This window comes from Canis lupus, chromosome 3 (genome assembly GCF_003254725.2).
Source record: "Canis lupus dingo isolate Sandy chromosome 3, ASM325472v2, whole genome shotgun sequence".
Classification (NCBI taxonomy): domain Eukaryota; kingdom Metazoa; phylum Chordata; class Mammalia; order Carnivora; family Canidae; genus Canis; species Canis lupus.
Window position 1 is genome coordinate 62,456,323 of NC_064245.1, and position 18,982 is coordinate 62,475,304.

At 58.3% G+C, this 18,982-nt stretch overlaps 2 protein-coding genes across 7 annotated transcripts; one reads left to right on the plus strand and one right to left on the minus strand.

Annotated features, from left to right (window-relative positions):
- Positions 1–741: 741 nt before the first annotated feature.
- TACC3 (transforming acidic coiled-coil containing protein 3) lies at positions 742–13,001 on the minus strand. 3 transcript variants are annotated; one of them, XM_025437008.3, is made up of 16 exons: positions 12,843–13,001; positions 10,958–11,120; positions 10,665–10,807; positions 8,207–9,139; positions 7,393–7,459; positions 7,070–7,187; positions 5,028–5,080; positions 4,634–4,737; positions 4,180–4,279; positions 3,980–4,084; positions 3,245–3,321; positions 3,124–3,167; positions 2,481–2,641; positions 1,363–1,469; positions 1,128–1,248; positions 742–945 (listed from the first exon to the last, which is right to left on the minus strand). In XM_025437008.3, the coding sequence occupies exons 2-16, from the start codon at positions 11,117–11,119 to the stop codon at positions 880–882; spliced, it is 2,361 nt and encodes a 786-aa protein (XP_025292793.1). In that variant the 5' UTR covers position 11,120; positions 12,843–13,001; the 3' UTR covers positions 742–879. The 3 variants fall into 3 exon arrangements, with proteins under 3 accessions (XP_025292793.1, XP_025292791.1, XP_025292792.1); XM_025437006.3 differs by having other exon boundaries at positions 7,384–7,459; XM_025437007.3 differs by lacking the exon at positions 12,843–13,001 and adding an exon at positions 12,663–12,818 and having other exon boundaries at positions 7,384–7,459.
- A 313-nt stretch (positions 13,002–13,314) lies between these two features.
- TMEM129 (transmembrane protein 129, E3 ubiquitin ligase) lies at positions 13,315–18,474 on the plus strand. Of its 4 annotated transcripts, none has more exons than XM_025437009.3 (4): positions 13,319–13,714; positions 15,694–16,168; positions 16,656–16,929; positions 17,041–18,474. In XM_025437009.3, exons 1-4 carry the CDS (start codon positions 13,510–13,512, stop codon positions 17,287–17,289), a joined length of 1,203 nt encoding a protein of 400 aa, XP_025292794.1. In that variant the 5' UTR covers positions 13,319–13,509; the 3' UTR covers positions 17,290–18,474. The 4 variants fall into 4 exon arrangements, with proteins under 4 accessions (XP_048964544.1, XP_025292798.1, XP_025292794.1 ...); XM_025437010.3 differs by having other exon boundaries at positions 13,334–13,714; positions 16,770–16,929; XM_049108587.1 differs by lacking the exon at positions 16,656–16,929 and having other exon boundaries at positions 13,315–13,714.
- The last annotated feature ends 508 nt before the right edge of the window (positions 18,475–18,982 follow it).

Genomic DNA, 18,982 nt, shown 5'->3' on the forward strand with positions numbered 1-18,982 from the left:
AGAGGATGGGGGACAGGGGAGGCCTGGAGTCGGGGGCCACTTAGTTCCTGCTCCCAGCCTGGCTCTGTCCCAGTACCAGGCACGTCCCCTCAAATGCTCAGAACAAACATGCTCTCCACCTGGGGAGTCCAGGATGCTCTGCTGGCTGGCCCCATAGTCACCTCCCACCCTGGACCTTGTGCCAAGGCCTGCAGCTGGCAGCGCCCCTACTGGGGGTCAGGACGTCAGTGCTGCCCACCCCCGGGTGGCATTGGAATGCTGAGGCCTCCTCACAGGCAATACCGCCCTGGGCTTGGTGTTGGGGCCCCTGCTCCCTCTTGCTGGCCGTTTGTCCTCAGGTCTGGGCACGAGCCTCTCCTTACCTACGTCCACGGGTGTGTTTTCTCCCCTGTGCCCTCTGCCTGCTTGAGGACAGCGCTAGCACCCCAGCACCACCTGGGGACAGGTATCCATCTGGCTGCATCCAGGGGCCATGCTGTGAGGGCATGGCCAGAAGGCCAGCCTGCTGTGGGAGGTATGGGCAGGACCCACACTCGTGGGGGTGGGCAGCACTGACGTCCCAGCCACCAGCATGGGGGCGCTACTGGTTCCCCGTGGGGACTGCGTGGTGGTGTGAAGTCAAGGGCAGGGCTGGCACTCACAGGCAACCGCAAGGTGCACAGGTCACAGCAGCAGGGGTTGAGTCACCCTCTGGCCAAAGCCAGAAACCAGTACTATAGTCAAAACCAAGCAACCTAAACATGCGAACCTAAGGGAAACTTTATTTACTCTTCTTAAAGTAGTCTAGTTTAAAAACCAGAGGTTAAGTGAGAGGAAAGAACACAAAACCTTCCCCAGACAGACAGACAGATATACAGAAAGGGGGGGAGGGGCTTCAGGTCAGATCTTCTCCATCTTGGAAATGAGGTCATCACAGATTCGGGTTAATTCTTCATTTTCCTTAGTCTGAAAGAAAAAAATTAATATCTTCAAGAAAACAAACTGGGATTTAAGTCACCCCTTTATCCGCCGTGGGGCTGAGCCCAAGATGAGAGCCGAGTGCCCTGAGTCCCTGCTTCTGGGTACCGGCCAACAGCCTCTGCTCCAGGTCCCTGCCACCCCCAGGTGCTGTGGGTCCATGAGCGCACCTTCTGCTCTACTGTCTTCTCCAGTGACTGGATGCGCATCTGCTCCTTCCTCAGGCTGGCCTGGAAGGCCAGGGCCTCCGCTTGGGCCTTGCTGCGCACCTGGGCGATCTCCTCACTGGCCCTGGAGACACAGAGGACAAGGCTGAGAGGTCAGCACAGGAGCTCCCTCCCCAGACTTGCTGGACATTTCTCCGCCCACTTCCAGCCCCGCTGGGGCTCTCCCAGCTGCACTCACAGCTTGAGCTTCTCTTCTGCATGGGCCTTCAGGGCCTGGTACCGCTGGCCCTCCTTCTCAATCCTCACTATGTAATCCTCGACACACTTCTTCAGAGATTCTTCATTCTTTGAAGAATGAGTGAACATGAACCGCCAGCAGGGCACCACTGTCAGAGCCCCCCCAGGCCTGGCTTTGGTCAGGTGTGGACGGGCCCAACGAGTAAGGCCACAAGGATGTTGCTGGTGCCCCCAGTGTGTGGCTCAGGATGGACCCAGCCCCTCACAGCTGCCACCGCTGTCTACAGCTCCCCCCATCCCCTCAACCTGCCAGTCACGCAGCACCCAGGCCTCAGGCGGGCATCGCTGGCCACAGGAGGGAAGATGTAGACAGGGACTGGGGCTGTCCCGAGGGCCACGTAACCACAGCCCCACAGCAGTCGGAGCTCTGGCTTCAGGCCATGACAAAGCAACAGCTGAGAGGCACAGGTGGAGGGAGGTTGTAGGCAGGGGGAAGGCTGGAGGCAGAGGCCCTAATGTCCTTCATGGCAACAGGGACCTGTCAGTTCTGCCCGTTGCTTCCCTCCATCCAACACATCAGGCAGCACCTTCTGGCTCCCCCACCACCCCACAGGCCCCTCCAGCAACTACACAGTCACTGCAAGCCACACATGTGCCTCCCTATGTCCTCTGGGTAGAGACTAGCTCCTTTAGGCGCCCTCCCCTCCCAGAGGAAGAAATGGTCAGCCGCAGGGGAGCCCTGGTCCTGCTGTGTCCCCAGAACGCATCCACCTGTGCCAGGTCACCCCATGTGTGGCCCGACTCCTGCGGGTGCATGTGGCGGGACCACTGAGGTGTGTGTGGCCCAGGCCTTCCTCCAGAAGGCACCTGCTCGGCCTGCTGTGGCTCCATCTCCAGTCCAGGCCCCACAGCTCGTGCTGCGCGCCCCTTGATGGATAGGAACCTCCCCCGACCCTGGGCACAGCCAAGTGCCAAGCTGCGTGGTCTTCCTGGAGAGAGAGCAGCTTGCAGCCCCCACCAAGGTGAGGACACAAGGCAGGCTGGCTTGGGGGCCAAGCCCTCCCCTCCTCTGGGACCCTCTGCTGGACGACGGGCACAGGCCCACCCAGCGCCACCTACCGTGTGATACCCCTCGATCACTTCCTTCTGTTTCTCAAACCGCTTGAAGAGGTCAGAGAAAGACTTTTCCATGGAGCTCAGGTCTGCAGCCAACTGGTCTTTTTCCTTTAGAATCTTCTGGATCTCAGCTTTTGCTAGTTCCTTCTGTTTCTGAGCCTCCTCTTGAAGGGAAGAGAAACACATTCTTGGGATTAGAGGAGCACCCTATGTGCTTGTGCCACAGACTATGGCAAACTGGAGGCAGGGGATGCATGGTGGTGGAGGAGAGCCGGTCCCATTAAGGGCCAGGTGACAGGGCCCCTCTCCATGGTGGCCTTCTAGAGCAGAGCCTGGGGGACAGGGGCACGAGAGCCCAGAAACAGCCATTGCCTCAATGCCAGCCCTTGGGGTGGGGGGGGATCATAGGAACTTGGGGCGGCTCTGGAGTGGGTCCCCAGGCCAGGGGCCCCCCAGAGCTTGAGGCTTCGCCCAAGGTGAGGTACTCACGCTCAGCCTGCCTGACACATCCACAGCTGGACACCATGGGTACCGACCCACTGAGGCCCCAGATGCCCACCCAGCACCACCCGCTCTCCTGACTGCCAGATGCTCCCTCACTGGCCTCGACTGCTCTGCCAGAGGCGCCCAGGCCAGCAGCACTCACCCATTGCCTGATACACGATCCCCTCAAACCCGTCCATTATCTTCCTGTGGGAAGAACAGACGTGCTGGTGACCCCGTGCAGCAGGTGGACCCAAGCCACCCAAGCCCACCACGGCCCTTACCCCATTTCCAGATTCTTCGCATGGAGTGTGTCACATCTGCTCCTCAGCAAGGAGTTCTCTTCTCTCATGGCTTCCACCTGCACAAACCACACATCACATGGACATTGGGTACCACCTTGTGCCCAGGGTCTCTGGGGCAACGTGTCAGAGTTGAGGGGCTGGCTGTGAGGAGCCTGGGGAAGGCTGAGGACCTGGTGCCTCACTGGAGGTACTGGGGCCAGCTAGTGCCCAGAGAGAGCACATCTGTGTGGGTGGATGGGGGACATCCTCAGCCATAGGCAAGGCTGGAAGAGCCACCTGCAGAGGGGAAGGGGCCTGACGCCGTGAGCTCCTGGTTAGCTCTGAGCGGGACAGTGGCCATGGGGCACCAAGAGCAGGGCAGGACTCAGCTGCTGGCAGAGGCGGCCTGGATGTGTCTGGTCAGGGGCATATCCCAGCCTGGGTCCCAGGAGGGTCCAGGCCAAACACCATCCCGGGGACAGCGGGGCAGCAAGGGGATATGGGGGTGCAAGGCCCAGCAGTCCTGCTTTACCACCCAAAGGTGGCCGGAGCAGTGCCCTTGGAGGATGCCTGTGACCCTCAGCGTGTAAACAGACAGAAGTACAGGAGTTCCAGGTCCTTGGGCTGGGGAACCTGTAAGTGGACATGTCCAGTTCTCCCTGCAGCCACCCAAGGAAAGCTGGTGCTCAGAGCTGTTGGCCTCAGCAGCCCGTGGACGCCATGCCTTGCCCTCACCGCTGCATCCATGTCCTTCTGGGTGTACTGCAGCACATCCACGATGGAGCCCAAGGGCAGCAGCGGGCCTCCAGGCCCGAAGACACAGGGAGGCGGATCCAGCACCTGTGGGGGTGACAAGCTCTCAGAGGGCTCCCAGAGCAGCACGGTGAGCTACCCCTCAGCCCCTTTCACCAGAGGCATCTCTTTGTATCACTTACGGGAGCATCTGGGGCTCCTAGGAAATCCAACTCTACTAGCTTCGCCTCGGTTGGGCTGCCTGAGGGAGGTGCGGCCATGTCCTGTGTGCTGTCCTGTGTGCTGAGACCCAAAATAGAAGGTCAGCGTACCCGGCTTCCCCAAAGGCCAAGGAAGAAAGGTCTTTGGGTCCTGGGCCCCACAGCCTCTGTCACAATGGCCTGACGCTGCCTAAGGCTCTGTTGCTGCAGCACAGGCCACCGCAGACCGTGAAGGAGAGGGGGTGCCCATGTGCTCACGGAGCCTCACTCACAAGGCAGGGGCTGCAGCTGACCACAATCACTCCCGGGTACCTAAGAGGCTCCAGGGGATGCTGCTACAGTCTACCTTCCTGAGCTGGAATTGGCATGTCCCCACTTAGTCTAGAAATACTGACCAATGGCCATCCTGAAGCCCCATGACCGGGGGTAGGAGTACCTGTTGGTCTCCGGTGCCACAGGCACTGGTCTCCGAGGGCTGTCCTTCAGGAGCGGGTCAAACTTGAGGTACAAGGACTGTTTCCTCAGGGCTGACTCCTTGAACTGAAGGGACAGGCAAGTCACTGTCACCCGAGGAGGCCTTCCTCAGCATAGGGCAGTGTGCACTCGAGTTTACCTTGGCATGGGAGCTTGAGATGGGCATTGGAAGCTGTGAGTGTGGCTTGGGAAGGGCCCTGGGTGGGAGGTTCCCAGGGAGGTGTGGACACCACAGTGGGGCAGTAGGGCCATCGTGATCTTAAGAGGTGTGATGGTGGCTCAGGGCTGTTCTAGAAAGAGCTCCCTCCTGAGAAGCATACTCAGGAAGAGATCACCACGAAGGTGCAGGTACTCACCAAGGAACTCCCGAACTGTTCCAGGTAGTCCACCTCAGCTCCCGTGCCTAGGACTGAGAGGCATAGGGTCAGGGCAGCCGTTACTGGCCCATGTGGGCGGGTCCTGCTGCTCAGGCACAGCAAACAGTAGCCCAGTGCTTCCCGCCCTGCAGCACTGAGGCTAGGACAATCCCTTTCCCTGCCTAGCCTGGACCTGCAGCCAACAATTCTGTGCTTTGTAGCGGGGTTTCTGGTCTCACGCTAATGACTCCTGGGGCCAGGGCACTTTGTGGGGTTGTCTTGTGTCTTGCAGGAGCTGAACAGCTTCGCTCCAGGCATGATGACCAAGTGTCCCCAGGACCAAACTGCCGTGGTTAAGAACTACTGTTTAACTGATTGATTGATTGATTAATTAATTAATTCATGAGAGACACACACACACAAAGAGGCAGAGACACAGGCAGAGGGAGAAGCAGGCTCCATGCAGGGAGCCTGATGCGGGACTCGATCCCAGGTCCCCAGGATCACACCCTGGGCTGAAGGCGGTGCTAAACCGCTGAGCCACCCGGGCTGCCCAAGAGCTACCATTTAGAACTACCCTAGAGAGTCCCTCGATTCCTGGTAACTTATATATATACACACACACACACACACACACATATACATGTTTAAAAAAAATCTAAGAGTGGCTCACATCATCTATGAAAATTAACTCAAAATCAAATGTAAATGTTACAATTGTAATGTTTTTAGAAAATGTAAGGGTAAATCCTTACGGTATTGAGTTCACACCAAAAACACAAAGAAAAAAACAAAAAAAGAGATAAACGGGACTTCAGGTTAACGTCTGTGCCTCAAAGGACACCATCGGGAGGGAGGAAGCCCACAGGATGGTAGACGGTTCCCTCCATGTCACACGTCTGGTAAGAAGTCCCCACCTATGATAGATCCAAAGGCCCTGACGATTCAACAATAAAAACGCAACAGTGGAACAGCAGGGGAAGGACCAGAGCAAACACTCTGCAGAAGGTCTGAAAGGCACAGGAAAGAGGCTCGTCACCAGGAAGATGCAGGTCAAAACACGCGGAGGTGCACCTGGCCCCCTGCACCCCCACCCTGGATGGCTGGAATCGGGTCACAGTGGCCCCGGGGGCGACAAGGCCTAGAGAAATTGGGACCCTCAAACACTGGTGCCCTGAGATCCTTATGTGCTGCAGCCACTTTAGAAAGCACCCTGGTGGTTCCTCAGTTTCACCCAGAGTTACTGCATGACCCAGATCACTTTCTAGGTTTATGCCCGAGACAACAGAACCCTCACAGACACATGAACACATGTATGTGAGAGCTCACAGCAGCCTTCAAATCGTCAAAAAGGACAAACAACCCCGACGCCCATCAACGGATGGACTGATGTGCCAACTATGGCCCATCTGCGCGGTGCCGCGCTACCCGCCAGGAAAGGAAATGCTGATGTTGTGGTACAAGGTGTAGGACTCTAGAAAACCTGATGCGCAGGAAGACAAACCAGACATGGGACTCACAGGACTCCGGGGTCTCCGTGGCTTCTGTGCCACAGTGGTAAGAGCCCTGGGATCATTCCTCCACAGACCAACCCTGCATTCCATTTCCACTCTTCTCTAGGTGTGCAGGTTAAATAGGGAGCCCATCATGTTGCCTTACGGCTCTTGAGGCAGTTCAATTCCAGATTCCCCCTGGAACCACCTCAGGGCCTGCTGCGTCAGAGAGGTCAGAGGTGCTTGTGCCCCATCTGGGCTCCCCTCCAAAAGCATTTCCCCCAGAACTGGCAAGGCCCCACCCATGAATATGCAGTGCAGAGCCACATCCCCACCCCCAGCCCGCTTTCCTGAGCCCAATTTCTGGCCCCAGGACACCTTCACATTAGGGCTACATCCTGAGAGCATCCGTCTCCTGAGAAACCAGTGACCTCTGGGCGCCTTGCTTCAAGTCACAGCACGGAGTCTCCAGAAAAACACCTCTAAACACCAGTGCTTGGAGCAGTGTCCCGGTGGTGGGGACAGACAAGTGACCTGGGGACAACATACCCTCAGTGGGGTCTCGGAAGCACTCCTCCTTGGGGTCTGAGGCTGGCTCCGGGTCCTGTGGAGGACCTCCCAGGCTGCCTGCTGGAGCGGATGCCCCTGCGCGCTCTGCTGCTCCCTCCTGCAGGAAGGCCGGCTCAATTTGGGCAGCTTGGGCACCAGAGGTCCCGTGTGGGACCCGTGTCTCCCCCAGTCTTGGTGGGATAGGGGTGTGTAGGAGGCTCTGGGTGCTGCTCTGCGTCCCACCCCATCTCCACCAGCCTCCCTCTGCCCAAGGACCCACACAACGGAGGCATGGGCTGTGCTCGTGGCCCTACCTCACCCACCGTGCCTGGGGTCCCTGCCGCCGTCTGCACCTCATGTGCGTCCTCTGCCGAGGCTGTAGGCACCTGCCTGAAGAGATGGGGTCAGCAGGGCCTGTGCCCTAGCCTGGAGCTGCCTCATGAAGACTCGCCTGAGTGGCAGGGCCACCCCTCCCTACCTCAACTGCCCAAGAATCCTGTGCTCATGGGACTCGGCCAGGAGCTCCCAGGCTGAGTCTGCTCTGGGAGCCACCCCCAAAGCTTCACTGGTCCTGTTTCATTAGGACATTGGCAAACATGCTTGGGGGAGGGTCACCAGTTACCAGGGCCAGAATCCTCCCTAGCCGGACTGCTAGCCCCAACATGTACCTGCAGCTTGTTGGTGGGACAAGTGGCTGGGCACTGGCTAAGCTCCTCTTGGGACCCAGCACTCAGTGGCCACTAAGCAGCCATCCCCAGAGAGCACCATGAGAGGGCCAGAGCACCCCAGAAAGCATGGAGAGCCACTCCACTGGCTCTCGGACTACAGACAGAATTCGCTAGAGAGCTTTCTAAATTTCCAGTTTTTTTTTTTTATAGACAATGCCCTTAGCAAGCATGTGGATAGCCCCACCCCTGTGGAGGGGACGGAACGGGGCTCCGCCATGGATGCTCCTCCACGATCTACAGTGGCTGTGAGCACCCTCCCCGGTCTTGGGATCCAGGACCAGCATGCCTCTGCAGCCTATGTGTGCCCCAAGACCCCTTCTCGGGGGCATGTATGTGCATCTCTGGTCTGTGGTCCTCTAGCGTGCACACTACCAAGCAGCTAGCTACTCCCCCACCACCAAGTACTCACTGGCTCAGAGGGGAGTACCCTGTGGCCTCGGGACCAGCATGCAACTTCTTGGCCATAGGTCCAGCTGGCCTGCTCTGGGGGCTTTCTGGGGGCTGGGCCTCTCTTCCACCTTCAAATGGGTTAAAGTCTGGGTCATCCAGCTTGTTCCAGTCCAGGTTGTAAGACCCCCGGAGAAGAGGAATGGGCTCCTCATCCGCCTCCTTGGGTGCATTTTCCTGTCTGGCCTCTGATACCCCGGAAGGAGGTTTAAGGCTGGGTCTCTCCCCCAGTTCCCTTTTGCTGGTGGCATTGTCAGAGAAATCAAATTCTAGCCTTATAGGTCTGTTGCTCCACGAGCTGACCCTTTGGTCATCAGCTTCTTCCTTCTGAGGACTTGGGGATGGGGCCCCTCTAGCCTTCAGAGGGCTGGCCAGGATGGTGTTCCTAGGACCAAAGGGGTCCTCAGGGCTGGCTGGGGCCTTGCCAGGCAGGTCTGCGAAGGGTCCTTCTGCACATGCTTCTGTAGGCTGAGTGCCAGGTGGCCAAGTAGCCCCGGATGAGGATGCAGGGACCTGGTTTGAATTTTCTCTGGCAGCTCTGTGAGGGTCTTCTGTTCTGTCTTGGGGAGCCATCTGGGAAGAGTCTTCTAGGATTTCAGAGGTGGATATAATACTTTTCTCTAAGAAATAAGAACGAACACTTTCCTCCAAGGCTTGCTCAGGGCTCACAGACGTTTGTCCTAGAGAAGCCACTTGATTTTCAAGACTTTCTGGCATCTGGGGAGAGCTTGAGGGATCCAGGCTGGCCAGGTGAGTGGAGGTGGGCCCACTGGAATGCCGCCTATCTTCAGAGACTGCTCTCACATCCCCAGGAGGGGGGTTGGCATTGGTCATCATTGGTTTCTGGAGAATTCCATTGGTCATTTTGAGGTCAACCTCCTTTGTAAGCTGTTGACTTTTTAGAAACAAATTTAGTTAATATTAAGGAACCTATTAGCTTTTTAATTATAATTCAGTCCACGAGAACACGTTAGTTACAAACAGGAAAGAGGAATGTTCAATCAACACTCTTTTTAGGATTAACTTTAGCAAGTATGTGCTCATAAATCAAAGCTGGTGGGCCAACTAGATCACACAAGTTTTGTTTGTTCGTTTTAAAGTTTACTTATCAGGTAGAGAAAGACAAGGAGAACAAGTGATCACAAGCAGGGGGAGGTGCAGAAGGTAAGGGAGAAGCTGACTCTGCTGAGCTAGGAGCCCAATGCAAGGCTCGATCCCAGCACCCTGGGATCATGGCCTGAGTTGAAGGCAGAGGATTCACCAGTTGAGACCCCAAACACCCCTAAATCACACAGATTCCTAAGAGATATAGTACAGATGTGACAAATAATTAATCAGTTAAGGTTTTCTGTGCTAGCTGATTTCCCCCTTTCAGGTAAGGGCCACTAGCTACACAGTCAGGAACAGGGCACAAGAAGGTCAAGATTTTCACCAAAGAGAAAGGCAAGATCGAGAGCTCTGCCTTCTGACAGAGCAGGGTTTGACACTGAGAACACCCAAGGCTGGCTTGCAAGTAGAAAGGAGTCCCTATTGGGTGTGAATAAAGAACCATAACCACAGAGCATCCTTCCTTGGAGTTGTGATCAGACATTTCATGAAATTAGAGAAACAAAACCCAGGCCAATCTGCTGGCAAAGGCACAGTAAAGGAGTGGAACATAAACTTATTTGGGGCACTTGGTGGCTCAGTCTGATTTGAGTTCATCTCAAAAGTTGAGTGTTTAACTCTTGAATTCAGCTCAGGCCGTGATCTTAGGGTATGAGGTGATCTCAGGGTGTGAGGTTGAGGTTCTCTCTCCTTCTCACTCTTCCCCTCCCCACTCCTGCTCTCTTTTAAAATATATAAAGACCTTAAAAAAAAAATACCCAACAAAAAACCCCTTAAACTTTGTTCTGTATTTTTCGTCATTTGCTTTTCTACTAACAAATGACCTCTAATGCAAGCGAGCCAGGCAACACACTGCACGAGCTCAGAGCAGAAACTAGGAGGAACTCAACCAGATGTGACTGAGGACAAAACAATTTTCCTGCCACATCCCCTGGAGGGGTTACAAATTGCAGCACATCAGGGAAACCTGGGTGGCTCAGTGGTTGAGCATCTGCCTTGGGCTCAGGTCATGATCCCTCTGCCTACATCTCTACGTCTCATAAATAAATAAGATCTTTATTTTATTTTTCAAAGATTTTATTTATTTATGCTTGAGAGACACACAGAGAGAGGCAGAAACACAGGCAGAGAGAGAAGCAGGCTCCATGCAGGAAGCCCGATGTGGGACTTCGATCCTGGGACTCAGGGATCATGCTCTGAGCCAAAGGCAGATGCTCAACCGCTGAGCCACCCAGGTGTCCCTAAATAAGATCTTTAAAACAACCAACCAAACCAAACAAATTGCAATACATCAAGCAGCATCAACAACTTACTTCTCTTTCTGGATCCGGTTTTGAGGAGAGTTTTCTAACCCAAAAGCATCCTCCAGAGCAAAAGGAGCCTCGAGCTTGCTGCTCATGCCAGGACTTAATATCCGATGTGTCTGTGGGTCCCGAAGAGGAGTCTGAAAAGTCACCTGTTGGGAGAAGAGACCTGTTCAATAATTCAAGTCTTGAGCAACTCTGCCGGCAGTGCCCTGCCCACTTCCCTAAGTCCCCAGGAAAGCAAGTCCCAGGGTGATCGAAGGCGTGACACACAGTAGTTAACAGGGGCAAAACATGCTTACTTTCATAGCTTTGACTACGCTCTTGGGTGGCACATTTTCTTTTTGTGACAGACGAAGAACAGATAGTCTTCCAGTAAGTTCCGGTGATGAAAACAGGAACTCATGGTTTTCTGTACTTTTGTCACCAGTGACGTTTTCATCGTTGCAGATCTGCAGACTCATTCTGGAAAAGCAGACACTTTGCGTCAGTGGGAGGGCTGTGCAGTTTGGATGAATGGCCAGTGCAAGAAGCTGGCCTCACATGGGAGATGTCCCCTTCCTGCACAGGTGGGTCCCATCTCAGGCAGCATGTCCTGGGCCAGACAGTCCTTGTCCTATTTTAGGGCAGCTGTCACTTCTCAAGAAAAGAGGTTTAAGGGCCCTCAGGCCGTAAAGGGAGGAAGAAGAATCAGGTCCTGAAAACCACTGGGGTTTAGTGGTGAAGGTCAGGAGACAGGGGTGCTGGGCTGTTGGAAAGCCTGGGTCTCCCCTCAGGCCTTTGCTTAAGGAACAGGCCACAGCACAGCTCCAGCAGGCTGCTAAGTCAGCTGAGCGCAAGAAACAGAAGAGTGCTGTGGCTTGCTCTCCCATCACAGGCTGGGAAACAGAGAGCACCCTGGGGGCTCATGAGGGCCCAGCCCCAGAGAAAGAGCTGGACAAGGCACCAACCAGCAAAATGCAGCATGACTTGATGGGGACTACACTGAGACCTGGAGTCTAGAAACATGCACCAGTGACCTACACAGAGGCCCAGAATGTTCTAGAACAGCCCCCACTCCTCCTTCCCCAAGGTCCTCATGATGGTCACGTCATCAGTGTGACACTCCCAAGCCAGGAGTCACCAGAGGACCCATCTGTGGGAGTATCACAGGTGTTTCTGGTGTTGGGGATGCTGGAGACTGCAGCTTGAGGAGCCAGGCCAGGGCAGCTGGGGCAGAGGAAGGAGGCTGGCCTGGAAAGAGGTGAGTCAGGGTAACAAGATGCCCTGGCAGGAATGTGGAGGCCAGGGAAAGGGAGGAGGGAAGTAGGGGGTCCTAGGCTTCTGCAGCCAGCCAGGGGTGCAGTTGTCGGCCCTGGCTGGCCAGCAGGCCTCTAAGGATGTGGAAGCTGGAGTGAAACACAACTCAAGGGGAATTCTTTTTTGGTGTGACCTGGGTAAAGCAGAAAGGAGCTGGATGGCTGTGGGGTACGTGAGGAAGGGGGTAAACAGCCCCCGCGGTGCCTGGGTTCGGCCTCCACCCACAGCGGGGAGACGGCTCCGGAGCAGAGGCGGCCAGGCCAGGCAGCCCCGGAGCACAGGAGGTGGGTGCAGGAGCCGCCCCAGCAGGTGGGGAGGATCGGTAGCACCGGGAGGGCTGGGCAGCTGCAGTCAGGGAGGCTCGCAGGTGCAGCGTGGAGGGAATAGTAGGAAGCTGCCCCCAAAGGCTGCGGATTGGGGTCCAGTGGTGGGACCCCTGGACACTGCGCAGCCGGCCTGAGGGTGGGCGCTGCACGTGTGCAAGGCTCGGAAGCGAGTGGTGCTGGAGGCTGGACAGGTTCAGGAGGTGACGAGGAGGGGGCGGCCAGCGGACTGGCCGGAGAAACCCTGACACACGGGCCCCCTGGACCGCCACAACGCAGCCCACCGGGCGGCTGGGCGGCTCCGCAACCGGGCTACTCGGGACCTCGGGGAGGAGGAATCCCCGGACGGGCGGCCGCTGGGGCTGGTGCGGCGCGGCCAGCGCACCTCAGGGCCACGGGAGGAGCGCGGAGAGCGGGGAGGAATGTCGGTCAAGGGTAGACGCCGCCCTGATGCCGCGGGGGCCGGGGGCTGGGGGAGGAAAGTGGATGGAGCCCCGAGCCCGGGACCCCGGGACCCCGGGACCCCGGGACTCCGGGACTCCGGGACCCCGCCGCCGCCGCCTACCTGCCGGCGGCCACGCGAAGCCCAGGGAGCGGGAGGCGCCGAGTCCGGGAGACCGTCCGCCCGCCGCGGATTCAAATACCGACGGTTGGCGCCCGCGGCCAATCAGCGCGCGACCGGGGGCGGGACGCACGGAAGCCGCGGCCACGCCCACGTCCCGCTTCCGGGGTAGGGGCCCGCGGGGCGTGACGCGCGCCGGAAGCCATCGGTAGGGAGGGACGGCCGGCGGGCGGGCGGAGGCTGCTGGGCTGTCGGACTCGGCTGCACGCCCAGAGGTCAGGGCCTGACAGCCTTTGCCCCGGTCTTAGTTTCCCCAGGTGTAAAATGGGACCAGCTGTAGAACCGCCCCCAACGCGGGTCGTGAGATGGAGCCAAACCCTCGCGAGGACCGTCGCGGTCTCACCACGTCGGGCTGTGTGCTGGGCGTGGCGACTCCATTTCCCAGGGTGCCCCGCGCCAACGTGACGTCTCCTAGCGCGCCCCACACAAGCCTGTGGGCGGGACCCCGTCTCCCAAAATGCCCCGCGGCCGGGGACACCATCTCCCAGAGCACCCCGCGCCGGCCCGGCGCCCGCCTGCCGACGCCCACCGGGTGGGCGTTCTGGTGTCTGTTTCCCGTCCAGGACCGCAGGGCTCTCCCTGACAGCCTCCTGGCGGCCGCGGCAGCGGGATGGACAGCCCGGAGGTCACCTTCACGCTTGCCTACTTGGTGTTCGCCGTGTGCTTCGTGTTCACGCCTACCGAGTTCCACTCGGCCGGACTCACGGTGCAGAACCTGCTGTCGGGCTGGCTGGGCAGCGAGGACGCCGCCTTCGTGCCCTACCACCTGCGCCGCACGTCCGCCACGCTGCTGTGCCACTCGCTGCTGCCGCTCGGTGAGCAGGCCGGACCCTCCCCATGGAGGGCCCTCCTGGGTGGGCGGAAGCGGCCCCTTGGGCTCGCGGCCGAGTTCCGGGGCCCCGGGGGCGGCTGGGCCCCTGGAGCTAGCCAAACCTGTGGAGCGGAGTCGGGGGAGCGCGGACCCGCGGCCACTCTGAGCCGTGGCTGTGGGCCCTCCGCCTGTGCCTCTCGCGTCCGCTGCTCCCGGGAGCGGAGAGGAAGGTGCTGGCGGCAGCTGTCCGCTTGTAGGTGGAAGAAACGTGGGCTTAGGATGTTGGGGGGCGGGCATGGGGGGGATGCTTCACCCAGCTGGGGTAGGTCGTGAGTTACTACGTGGGGGCAGTTCCCAGGAGAAGGGTAGGAGTTAACTGATTGCAACAGGAAGGTGGAGGGGCCTGGGAGAGCAGGTGGCCTTGTCCCAGCTTCCTTCTGGAAAGGAGGGAAGGTGGGAAAGAAGGCAGAGATGGGTGACTCCATGGGGTTGTCACAGGTGCAGAGGTTGGGAGGGTATGGGGTGTGTGGCGGGCCAGGAGGCTCACACGCTGCCCAGGGATTGGCCTGGGTGGAGACCTCTGAAAGACTGGCTTGTCAGCTGGTTGGACAGGGGACTGGCTGGAAAGTGGGGTACTAGGTGTGTGTGTGAGGGACTGGTTCTTTGGAGGATACAGGGCAGAAGCAGGTCTGGAAGGGCAGGTGGCTGGTAGGGGGCCTGCTCTAGGGCTCAGTGGACTCGAGAATTTCCTGCTGCAGCAGGGCTCAGCAGCCTGGGCCAAGTGGAGAGCAGCCTAGAGGGGGCTGGGCTGAGGCCAGGCATGTGCTTGAGAACTGCCTGCCTCTTTGGGAAGAGGAGCAGATGGGCTCATGCTGAGACGGACACAGGGCCTTCTTGGCGATTGGTGGTCTCTCTGCCTGCTATTGGGATAACTATATGGGTTTCTCAGCTGCCCTGTGAGGCAGGGGTGTTAATTAGCCCATTCCTCAGATGTGGAATGTGTGGCTCAGAACTTGGGCTCCCGGGAGGCTCATGGGTAGGGTTTCTGACCTGGGAACTAAGGGTCCCCACAGCTTTCTGGAGTCCTTTTAGCAACCTTTTCTATAAGCCTGTGAGTGGCTACGCTGTCACCACGCTACACATGGACGGAGAAACCAGAACTTAGGGAGGACTTCAGTGACACATGGAGGTGGAGCCTGGTCTGGTGACTGATCCTGGGGTCTTTTTCTTTTGACCTCATTTTGAGCAGCTTTGAGAGTTTGTATGTGTTATCTATTGCTGCATGAACTACTTTAAACGTAGCAATTTAATCAACAGTAAATGTTTACTATTATTTTGCAGCCTTAAACGTGCTTGCACAGGTATCCATTATCTGCTTTATTATTTCAGTTGTTTGGACATGCAGATTGGCCCTGATCTGGCTAGCAAGGGCCCTGGATCTGGCTAGCAGGGGCCCTGGAGCTGTCTCACACAGGCTGTGCCCCATTATTCTTTGCTTACTGTTTGGCACACGAATCTGAGCTCTGGGATTGGGCCACATTGATTTGCTTCCTCAGAGGGGGTGGGGCTGAGACGCCAAGATCCCACCCATTGGAGGGCCAGTGTGTACCTCTGCATTGGGTGACACCAAATCCTTGCATTTGTTTTTGCATTTTTTAGGTTTTCCTATTTTCTTAATCAGATATTGTGTAAAACTAAACTAGCAAATTAAAAACACTTTTTCTTCATTTATTGTATTACTATCGTGGGCAAAGGTTGAGCTGGGCCAGCCATGAGGGCAGGTAAGGTCAACCTGCCCTAGGCTACCGTGGTCTGGCCCTGGGAGCCCACCAGGGCAGAGGGCCAGGCCAGGGTTGGGGATGAGGGTAAGTGGCCCCTTCCGGAGATACAGGGACAGGACTGTGGTCCCTGTGGTCACTATGGGGGGGAGAACGATGGCTTGGCAGTCCTGATCTCTGCTGAGGCCCTCCCCATTCTTTGTAGGCTACTACGTGGGCATGTGTTTTGCCGCTTCAGATAAGCAGCTGTATTCTCTTGGCCAGGCCCCGGAGGCCTGGCAGCTCTTCCTCCTGCTGGCAGTGACCCTGCCCACCATCGCCAGCACCGTGATCTACTACTGGTCCTGTGATCAATGGGCCCGCCACCCACTGGCCCGCACCCTGGCCCTCTATGCCCTCCCGCAGTCAGACTGGTGGGCTGTGGCCTCCTCAGTCAACACCGAGTTCCGGCGGATTGATAAGTTTGCCACGGGGGCACCTGGTGCTCGTGTGATCGTGACAGACACGTGGGTGATGAAGGTGACCACATACCGTGTGCATGTGGCTCAGCAACAGGATGTGCACCTGACCGTGACGGAGTCACAGCAGCACGAGCTCTCCCCAGATTCCAACCTGCCTGTGCAGCTCCTTACCATCCACGTGGCTGGCACCAGCCCTGGCGTGCAGGCCTTCGACATCCGGTAGGTGCACTTATGGCCAGGGTGAGCATGAGTCTGGGGTCACTCTAGGAGGCGATAATACGTGGAGCAGACTCTTCTAGCCACCCTTCCAGCAGGACTCTCAAGGCTCTTTATCCCTTGCACCCCCGTAGGTACCTTTTGTGGCTCTTTTCTGGGGGGAGCACATTAGGGATCTTTGGGGGTGGTAGAGGACCGAGGTTTGGTGATTGCCTTGGCTCTGGGGCCCAAACGGAGATCTTCTCCTCCCATTCAGACTGTGGACTGTCTGTTGTCCCCCTCCTGTGATCTGCTTTGTTCCTGAACTTGTTGAAAGCTAGGCATTCTGTCTCTGCTGCAATCCCCCAACTCTCTCTGCCCCTCCCTGCATCCCTTGGGGGCAGGTCGGCGGTGCTGGTTCTGTGGGTGCTAGCCTCAAGGCTATCTTTGCTGGCTGGTCTTCACCTGGCAACTGGGCTGCACCTGAGCCCCCATCCCCGTGTTCTGTGAGGTTTGTGAGTGCCCTGTCTCCTGGAGGCATGTCAGCATCCCCAGCAAGAATGATGGCCCTCCCTGCCCTGCAGAGGGGCCTTGGCCCCAGCCTAGCAGCCCCCACCTTGTGCAGGCTGAACTCCACGGAGTATGGTGAGCTGTGTGAGAAACTCCGCGCACCCATCCGCAGTGCAGCCAACGTGGTCATCCATCAGAGCCTGGGCGACCTGTTCCTGGAGACATTTGCTTCTCTGGTGGAGGTCAACCCAACTTACTCAGTCCCCAGCAGCCAGGTGAGGGCTGGGTGGGGGCAGATGGGTTCCCATAGGCCAGGCCCCCTGGGGTGGGGGGGGGCCCACAGCCACTTGGCCAGGATCCCCATGACCCTCTTCGCCCACCCACAGGAGCTGGAGGCATGCATTGGTTGCATGCAGACACGTGCCAGTGTGAAGCTGGTGAAGACCTGCCAAGAGGCAGCTGAGGGCGAGTGCCAGCAGTGCTACTGTCGTCCCATGTGGTGTCTCACTTGCATGGGCAAGTGGTTTGCCAGCCGCCAAGACCCGCAGCGCCCTGATACCTGGCTTGCCAGCAGAGTGCCTTGCCCCACCTGCCGTGCACGCTTCTGCATCCTGGATGTGTGTGCTGTGCGCTGAGCCTTCTGGCTGCAGCAAAGGAGTGGCCTTGGGGGTCCCTGAAAGCCCTACCAGGGACCCCACAGCCACCATGAGGAGTAGCCAGGGCTCCAGGCCCTTGTTTGTGTTGTCAGCCAGGGACTCTTTTCCCAGCCTCATGGAGCTTGAGGGTTTTTGTTTAAAAAGGAAGTTTTTTTTTTGCAGCAGTGGCAGTGGGATGGGACTTCAGTGCCTCTGCTTCCTTTGCTGCTTGTTTCTCCAGGTAGAGGCAGGTGCTGGACACGAACACGGTATGGCGTGGGGCCCATTTCCAGAGCATTCTGAGGCTGCCTGAGCTATCTTCTGGGAGACCAGGGGTCTGCCTCCATGGCCCTACCCTGAACCACTTGCCTTAACTTTATGCAGCACACCTGCCTCTCAGTTACACACCAGAACCAGGTTCATCTAAGCTGGTTGCAGTCTGTCCTCCAGGCTTCTGAGTCCAGGCTGGCTGCTGGCCCTGTGGTAGTGTCCCCTCTGCACCCCACCAGGCTGCTGTGAGGATGCAGAGAGAGGGGTGCAAGTTCAGGGTGAGAGCACTATGTGGGCTTCCTGGGTGGGGTGGCCCCTACTTAGTTATCTACGCCCCCTCCCCAGAGGTTCTGGACTTCCTGTCGGGCTGGCTTCCATCAACTCCTGTAATTCAGCTGCATGCTTGGCGGGGGGCGGGGGTTGCCTTTCTCCTGGAGGGCATGCACCTCCATGCCTCCTGCTGCCCCAGGAGCCCCGAAAAAGGCCAGGCCTGACTCCTGGCCGGAGATGGGTATTGAGACATCCTACATCCGGACAAGTGCTTTGGGACATAGCACAGGGCCCACCACAGCTCTGCACCTGGAGCGGAATGACGTGCCTCTTCCCCATTCCTGGTGGCCCATGGGGAGGGCAGGAATAGCCCGGCCCACGTGGCTGTGGGTGTATGTGTGCGGGGGCTCACGCGTGGGGTCCTAAGCCGCGCTCCCCCCCCCCCCAGCTGTTGTGTCCGCTGAGGTGAGGGACCCAGCTGGCGGCCATCGGGGCGGGGCCGGCAAGCCCAGCCCCAGCCCCGGCTCACGGGCTGCCAGAGGAGGCCGGGTCGGGTTATTTTTACTACTAGGGAAAGTTTTATAAAGGGGAATTTATTGTAGCTGAGTGCGACGGTTCTTAATAAATGTTCGTCTGAAGTCCGTACTGGAATGTCCTGTCTTTCCTGATCCTCGTCCTGGGCCCGGGAGAAGCCAACTGGGAAGTGAAGCGCCGTGGCTATGGCTGCTGCAGGCGAGGCGGGCGGCTTCGGCAGGGAAACCAGGGCAGCTGCCGCCGCAGGGCCTAGGCACCGGGACGCCCCTTCCGGGTCCTCCCCTTCCGGGTACCCGTTTCCCGCTTGCACGGAAGGCTCGGCCAATCAGGCGCGCGCTCTCTCCTCGGCCCCGCTCAGCGCCTGCGACGCGCGCGTGTCCGAATCTCCCGCCAAGGCCCCTTCCCCTCCCCACGCCCTGCTCGCGGAGGCTGCGGCCCGGGCCGTCCCAAGGCTTGGGGGTGGGGGGCACCGTTCCTCGGGCCTCTTCTGGCTCGGCCGTCTCCCGGAAGGCCGTGGCAGCGCTGCGGTCCCTGTCCCCGCGCGGAGCGCGCGCCGCCGCCTGGGCCCCCCCCGCCGGCCTGGGCCCGATGGTCTCGCCCACCGCTGCGCGCGGGAGCT